Below are 8,889 nucleotides of genomic sequence, written 5' to 3'. Positions count from 1 at the left end.
GCGAACGAACGGGAAACGCCATTGCATAACGGAACGGTGAACGCCAAACACGACGGATAACACAAAAGCTGTGAATGAAGACAAAGCGAAACAAGTCACGCCACTCCATCAAACAACCAAAAAGTCCACACAAATTTCTCATGATGTGTTGATTTAATCAAAGTTCAAATTCCTGATTTTTTGTTTTTAATTTTTAATCTGGTTAATTAGATTTTTAAAGTCCAAATTGTCCTTCAATTGCAATCAGTTACTGCAACAAAACCATATGTACAAGGGAGAATTCTACTACTTCCATACTGCATCAAAATTGCACTATAGCTTTCATTTCACCGGAGTAGTAAGAATCGCTGCCAGGATCAGACGCCACCGCCGGAAAACTCTCAGGAGATGAGCCTCAGTTAATATATGAAAATCACCAACCTGTTACCACGGAAACGGAAATTTCACAGGTTATCAGCTTTGGACATTCTGGAAAGTCGGCTAGGACGCGGTTGAAAGTCACCACGACGTCTCTGATGATGCGACGATGGCCTAATAAGAGCTGTCAAAGCTCGTTTCACTAAATCACCTTCAACAGACCAGATACGCACCAGTGAATTCGTCATCGCCGATCTCCGAGCATTTAATCGGCTAGGCGAATACGAAATCGAAGGAGTATTCTTCACATTCTTATGCATACTACATCTGAACGAACCAGGATGCGTCGTAGGAGAACATAAGCACGTCCTCTTCGGGATCTGCTTTCGAACCACCTGATCACGCTGAGATACCGCTATGGAACGCCGAGGAGAAATGGATCTGTCGATGGAGAACCTAACGCTAGGCGTAGAATTCACCGGCGCCAGAGCGTGTAAATTCACGCGCGTCGGAGAAGCCGATCGGTTGAAACACCCGGCCGATGGAGAGGAATAAAAGCTAGAGTGGCTGTACGAAGCGAACGACATCGCATCAGTTGCTGTGGTGGTGGTGTTACAGAACCGGCCAGTAGGTGAGATTGACCTCTCAAACGCCGATCTAAGCAACACCGGTCCACTCGGCCTTCTAGAGGAATTCGCCATTGATTGTAAGAGATGATCTATATAAACAATTTCTGTTTGTATAGATCTCTTAAAAAGTGCCCTAAGGCTTTTCAGTTTGGCAAACCTAGCGAGTCTCGAAGGGTAAATTTATAGCAGGGAGAAGATGATGGTCGGATTGTAAATAAGAGGAAGGTTTGAGGTGTAATTAGGAAAACTAATTATGAGTGTGGTTAAAGTAACCATGATCACTAGTTAACCCGAGAGTGGAGGTTGAATATAGGCTTCTCAATGGACAGCGATATTATACAGTAAACGACAATAATTGGAGCCGTTTTGGCTGACTACTTTTGTAGAGGATAGTGTAGAGTAACACGTATTTAGCTTCTATTTGGTCATATACAAATTTCAAATTCAAAAAATCCAGTTTTTGAAGTTTTATTGGGTAATGGCTTGAGACGAGAATTTTTCTCAACATCTGTGTACAACCGAATTTTCTTCATACTTGGCCCATTTCCAACCCATTTCTATTTTATTCTTTATTTTTTATATTTAGAAAGTAAAATAAAAAATGGATATTCTAATCACCTTTTATTTTATTCTATACACTCTAAATATAGAAAATTGAATAGTAATTCTTCAAATTTAGAGAACTACTATTCACACTCTCTATTTCCTGTTTTGAATATTTTTTTATTATTATATTATCTTTCTACTTCCTATTATACAATATTTGTAATTAACATATTATAAATCATATAATGTCATTAATTAAATCTCTAATATTCATAATCTTTTTTAATGTAATACAATATTTTAAAAAATAAATTATTTAACATATACTACTATCATTCCGGATTAATAATATTTTTAATTTTTTAAAAAATTTTGTCCCTTTAATTTTCGTCAAATATTTCAAATATACTATTCAATATGATTGGATGATGTCGAACATGATATAACATTGTGAAAAATTAAAAATCAAAATTACTAACTTGATGTTTTCAAAATTGAAAGTTGAGTATTCATGTAATATTTACGTAATTGTATTTCATTAATACTATCACCTTTATTTGAATTGTCCATTAATATGTATATTATTTAATATTTGCTTGCAATTTATGTTATTTAGAAATTTATATTAAATATTAAGAATTTGAAAATAATAAATTTTATATTACATGAAAATTAAATATGGTGATTCTTTGGAAAAAAAAGAAACGATTTATATTATGAAAAATGAAATAAAAATAATAATATAATATTGAGGAGGAAAAAAAACTTTTTTACAAAGTAAAATAGATAATTGGGTTGGAGTTGGTTGTCTCTAAATACTCTCCATTCTCTATATTTGGAGAGTAAAATAGAGAGAAGGTTGGAGATGTTCTTAGGGCTCGAATTCAAGATTTCTAATAAAGGATGAAAACAGTTGCATCACTGCTCTACAATCTATAAATGTACTGTTTTTATTGTTGTTGTTGTTGTATGGTTGTGTATTTTACTTGAAATTTTTAAAAATTTTATAAGTGAAAGTTGAAGTTGTATTTGGATATGCTTATTTGAAAAAAATGAAATTTTGTGAGTGAAAGTTTTAAAAACACAAAAATATGATTTAAATAATTTTTGAAAAGTTTAAAATATTTGAAGAATGAATTTTAAAAAAATTAATCAATACCATGATCAAATATATATTCAAAGATATTTTTTTAAAATCTACCCTTAAAATCCCTCAAAATTTATGGTCAAATGCTAATTTAGAATCAGAAGCATTTTAACTTATAGTGAGCTCTTTCTATGAGAAGCTGAAATTGAAATTAAAATTTAAATATCGGATAGTTGAATCTGATTTGGTGTGAAAATTTGAGAGTTTGATACTTAAAATATTAAATGGGTGAGTCGAACTATATTTCGATGGGCAACATAAAAAATGAGTAGAATCAATAGACGTGTTGAATCATAATTCGCTAACATTTAATTGTGTCAATTCACATCGAACAATAAGTATATTATTTTCTTCACTTATTTTTTATGATCGAAATTTCAACGATACATTTTAATTTCATTAGAATTTATTATCTCTCTGAACTATTTTAAAATAGAATAAATACATCTTAAAAACTGACGTGACACAAAAAGTGTGTACACTCTTTTGAAGGTAAGTAATGGTTAAAAAATTGGACACATGACCTTTTTAATTGATAACATTATAATTAATTAGTTCACATAATAATTGATATTAAGACTTACATATATATTTAATTATTATTATTTATTTCTATATAAAATATTTATTTTAATTTCTTCCTCACTTTAAATTTTGTAGTTTTTTCTTTCATTTATTTCTTATCTTTTCTCTTTTAATTATTTTTAAAAAAGTTATGTGGATTTTTAAAATAAAATAATTAAAAAGTGTTCTTTAATTTTTATATTTTATTTGGTTTTTTCAATTATTTTGATATCCATTCTAAATTAAATTATTTTAAATATAAATATTTGGAATTAAATTTGAAATCAGATCAAAAAGAAAGACAAAGAAAATAAAAGGAGTAAATAAAATTAATAGAAAAATAAAAGAGAAAATATAATGAAGGAAGGTAAAAAAAATATTAAAAGTTTAAATATTTTTTATTAAAATAAAAAGTACGTGTATTAACTTAATTTAAATACAAGATAAAAAAATAAAATTTTTAAAAAGAATTAAAAACTTTTTTAAAAAAATATCTTACTTTATTTAAAAAAAAATAAAAAATTAATTACTGACGTGGCGGCGAGTGTGTACAAATACAATCAATTTACTTGGTTGAATTTGTCATGTCAGCACAAAAGGTGCACCAAAAAAAAAATGAGTTTGGGGGGAGGTAATAGGACCCTTATTAAATTAAGATGTGTCGTTAAAAATTCGATCATAATTTAAGGGGTACTTATGCATTATCTCTTTTTATTATATTAAAATGAATTTTTATTTGAGAATTTCGTAACTAGAAAGACAAAAAAGAGTTCTCTTTTCCATCTTTAACATAACTGCTAATTCTCCAATCATTTTCAAAAAAAATTTAAACTAAAATGCTAATAGATACAGGGGCATGTATCTGTCAGTTCGTTTCGATTTTATGTAGTATCGATTCGATTTATCGATTTTCAATTTTTAATATGTTAAACCAATAAGATATTTCTTATCGATTTTTGATTTATCGGTTATTGATCTTTAACGGTTCGATTTCAATTTAACCAATAAGAAAATACTCATAAACAAATATATGAACGATTTGGCGCGATGGAACAATAGTATAATTTTACATAATGCTCATAAAATAGAAACAACAGTAATTAACAAGAAAATAGTTATACAAGTGCAACACAAATAAAAAAATTAGGACACTAATGTGAATTAAAGGCTAAAGGACAAAGGTAATAACTAGTGAGGTACTGATATTAATATTTAATATCTATGTAGAGGTAAAATAGTAAATTACTACAATCTTAATGGGTTATCGATTTACCTAATAACCCAATATTAAAAATCAAAAACCAAATCGATAACCCGATAATTTTTTTTATAAAATCATTAAGAAACCGTTAGCCCAATAACTAAATAACAATAAACCAATAGCATTTTTTTTGTTCGATTTATTAGTTGGTTCGATTTTTGCACACCTCAAAATAGATATTACAGAATATGTACTTCATTTCTATTTATTTTTTAAAATGCAAAATTTACTGTGAACAAGTTGAAGTGACTGAAAGGACTAAAACTTATCTTATTTAATTTAACTATTAAATTAAATGAATAAAAGTAATTTTATTTATTTATCATGACTATAATAAATAAGTTAAAATGAAAAAAATTATATACTGTGAAAAGTTTTTTTTCGGATCAACTTGGATTATATGCTCAAAAAAAAAAACTTGGATTTTAAATTGGCGGAAGTATATGATAGGCTGATTTAGGTTCTGTCAAAAATGATCTGCAGTATTACAGTTAATCAAGTTGGACGACTTTTTATTTATTTTCATAAGGCCTTATAAAATTGAAAATATTGTTTATAATTTTAATTTATTTGTCTGATTTTAATTTGATAATATTTTTTAAAAAATTAAATTAATGGTATGCAGAAAGTATCAAAACATTTTTAATCTTGTGATCTTAAAGTATCAAAACATCTTTTAATTTTGTAATCTTAAACATATCAAACACGGCACACAAAATATTAAAATTAAAAAACTGTCAATTTTTTTTAAAAAAATGAATAGAAAGAAAAGTAAAGTAAATAAATAAAACAAAGGGAGTAGTTTTTATTTTCAAATTGAAAATAGTGTTTAGAAATTAAAATGTGTTTGGCCTTAAATAAAAATTGAAGTAATTTTAGAATTTCGTAAGTAATTTAAAATAAAAATTGACTTTTTATAATATTTTTCTAATTATGAAATTCAACCCCGAAAAAGGTAAAAAAAAAAAAAGTATTGCTGGCCAAATGCCCACTAGATATTATATCCAGCCAACCGAAGAAAAAATATTACCCTGATTAAGTTTTCCATTATAACCCCCCTAAAAATTTAATTATAGCAATTGGTCATAAACATTAATTAATAGAAATATTTGCTTTGTAAGAGCATGAGCACATTTTTTTAAGGATTTGATATATTTATTGTTGATAGTTGATTCAAAGTTTAAATAAATTTATTTGAATTTTAAAATAGGGGTTGATTTGATTTCTCCTAAACCAAACCATCTTATGTTTACATTTATAATTTTGAAAGATATCTTTGATCTTTTAAAAAACTTTACATTATTCCTTTGCTTCATATGTGGGGAAACTCAAGTCCCATTATACAGACGTAACGTCACACAAAACTTGAAAGGGACTATGCACCAGAAACATAAATTAAAATTGATGTTCTAAACTATAATTACGGAGTATTTTTTTTCCTCCTGTTCGATGTTCAATATATTTATTAAAATTTTAATTAATTTAAATTTATATCATGTAAGATATTTTTTGTAAGAAACATTTTCTATTAAAAAGATTCATACTCGTAATATGAACTGATTTTTTTATTAAGTGTGGCGGGATTCTGTTTATTCAATCATAATTTGTGATGATAATTCTAACTTTTGTTACTGAATAAAAAAATAAAAAGTAAGATTTTCCGACTCAAGTTACTTACTCCATCCCATTTTAACCGTCGCTTAATCTCAAAAAAATATTCAAAAATAGTTATCACTTTAAAAATTCATGATTAAATTTGACAATTACTTTTAAGTTTTAACTATTAATATAATATTGTGCAATTTTCAAAAAACATCTACGACTCGCTCTAATCCAATATAAAGGTATTGTAAGCACTTTTTTTATATTTTAAAATTAAAAAAATTCAAAGTTTAAGAGAGTATTAATTATTATTTTTTAGAGTTATCCTTTTTTTTTAATAGGGTTTTCAACTATTTTTAAATTCCAAATAATGACTATCTCTACTTTTTAAGAAGAGTTTGGAAGAATCTAAAAGGGTAATATTGACTACTTACTCTATTATTAATATTTTAAAAAAATCTTTCTTAAGGAGTATATCACACCCCAATTATTCATTTATATTAAATTAGAGAAAATAATATTAATAAAATATACCTTATATTTATTTATTTTCTTAACCGTGCAAAGAGCTAAAAATAGTTAAAATGGAACAAAAGGAATATTACCTAGTCTATTGAAATTTATGGGTTTTTTTTAAAATCTCTATGTAACTTATAGCATGTTCGAGTAGACTTTCAAAATTTATTTATTTAGATAAATGTCTTTTTCATATGTGTTTTTAAAAAGATATTTTTGAAAATTAATATTTTGTGTTTGATTAAGTAATTTTAAAATTATTTTTATCAATTGATTAATTTTTTTATTTTGGCTTCTTCATTGAAGACCATTGGGCCTGTTGAAAAAAACTGTGCTCCCATATATCATATAACGTAATTGAATGTTGACCAATTTGCCCTTTAGCTTAACTTTTGGCACCTTACTTGAGGTGTGTCATACATATTTCAAGTTTCAATTTTGCCCATACTTTATTTATTTATTACTTAAGTTGTCTCATATAATTTGGTAAATATATTCCAGGTTTGAGGTTCTTTAAGACCTTTTCTAAAACACTTAAATAGGTAGCTAATAGAAATATGTCACCGTTTTCTACCTATGTTGACTTTTGGGCGTTATTTCAATTTACTATCTCCGTTTCACATTACTTGATTCCTATTGATTTGATATATACATTAAAAAATTTAGTTATATGTATATTTTGTTAAATTAATCTTATTAATAATATTTTAAAATTCTAAATGACTATTACTATTTTAAGCAATTATTTTATATTAAATATTTTATATTTTATATTATCAAAAAATATATTAATTAACAACTTAAGATATTTAAAAAATATATTATAAATTTAATTGACTTTCAAAATTTTACTTGTGTCACATAAATTGGGACAGAGAAAAGAGTAACATACATTATTTGAAAATTACATGAAAAATTTGTTTGGCTCTCAAAATTTCACATGTGCCGTACAAATTGGGATAGAGGAAGTAACATATGTTATTTTAAAATTATGTTAAGTTCTATAAATTACAATAATTAACAATTTAAAGTATGTACAGATGTAACAACTTAAAACATTTTTAAAAACATATTAAAAATTTGGTTGAGTCTCAAAATTTTACATGCACTACATAATTTGGGACAGAGGGAGTAATATATATATATTAAAATTACATTAATAGTCTTATAAATTAGAATAATTGATAACTTAAAATATTTAAAAATCATATAAAAATTTAATCGACTCTCTCAATTTTATTTATATCACATAAATTAAAATAAATAGAATAATATATATTGAATTCGTACTTATATGGACTCTGATATCTAGTATTATTTATAGAAAAAATAAAAAATAAAAAAATAAATACATTTTAATTTTTACGAATTTACTTGGTATTACATCATTTATTTGATCGTGACCAATTCTATCACTAAACTTTGTTTACAAGAATCCAGTCTTTTTTCTTTGCCAAATAAAGTCAGATGATCGATGCATATTGACAAAGCAAATCCCAACCATTCAAGGTCATAGCCACCAAGCTTTTAGGTGTTGTTTGACCCCAAATAATTTTAGAAAAATTATCAAGAAAAATACTTTTTAATAAATAATTACTGATTTTAGCGATATTTATTATTAATTATCATCTATAGCAATATTATGATATATCTGTCATGTATTAAAAGTGAATTATATATGCAATATAATTGTATTATAAGTGTTTTAAAATATATTATACTTGTTTGGTAAGAAATTGACACAATGTATTATGAGTGTATTAAAGTATGTGATAAATATATTATTCATGAATAAAATTTGTATTATATGAGTTTTATAAATTATTTTCGCTAACATGTATTAAAATTGTATTATAAATGTATTATAAGTGTACAGTGAAAAAAATATTATTGCTATAAATGATAAATATTTTCTTAATATAGTATATTTATGTAAGTTTTCCAATAATTTTTGAGAAAAAATTAAAATAAATTGAGAATTAGTGTTTGGCCATATAATTTGTCATTACTTGACAAATATATTTGATAAATATCCCAAGTTCCCAAATTCTAGAAAAAACTAAAACTTGGAAAGTTTTACAAATTTAAAAATTATCCCAAACTTTTATATTTTATAAAAACACCCGTCATTTATTGTCGGAAAGAGATTGTTCATAGACTATGAGAAGATTTTATTAAAAATAGTTTGTTATTACCTCCTCCAAAAAAAATAGTTTGAGTGACAAGATTGGAAAAATAGAATAATTTATTTTTAATTCGATTAATTG

The 8,889-nt window shown here is 25.7% G+C and overlaps 1 protein-coding gene across 1 annotated transcript; it reads right to left on the bottom strand.

Annotated features, from left to right (window-relative positions):
• Positions 1 to 216: 216 nt before the first annotated feature.
• LOC129899217 (uncharacterized) lies at positions 217 to 1,178 on the bottom strand. The gene has a single exon (XM_055974093.1). It carries the CDS (start codon positions 1,056 to 1,058, stop codon positions 444 to 446), a length of 615 nt encoding a protein of 204 aa, XP_055830068.1. The 5' UTR covers positions 1,059 to 1,178; the 3' UTR covers positions 217 to 443.
• Between the last annotated feature and the right edge of the window lie 7,711 nt (positions 1,179 to 8,889).

Source organism: Solanum dulcamara, chromosome 8 (genome assembly GCF_947179165.1).
Source record: "Solanum dulcamara chromosome 8, daSolDulc1.2, whole genome shotgun sequence".
Lineage (NCBI taxonomy): Eukaryota > Viridiplantae > Streptophyta > Magnoliopsida > Solanales > Solanaceae > Solanum > Solanum dulcamara.
The sequence above is the reverse complement of the archived record's forward strand: the minus strand, read 5'-3'. Positions and strand labels throughout refer to the sequence as shown.

Excerpts from the sequence above, each read along its gene's own strand:
- LOC129899217 (XM_055974093.1), bottom strand. The coding sequence starts at position 1,058 with ATGGCGAATTCCTCTAGAAGGCCGAGTGGACCGGTGTTGCTTAGATCG.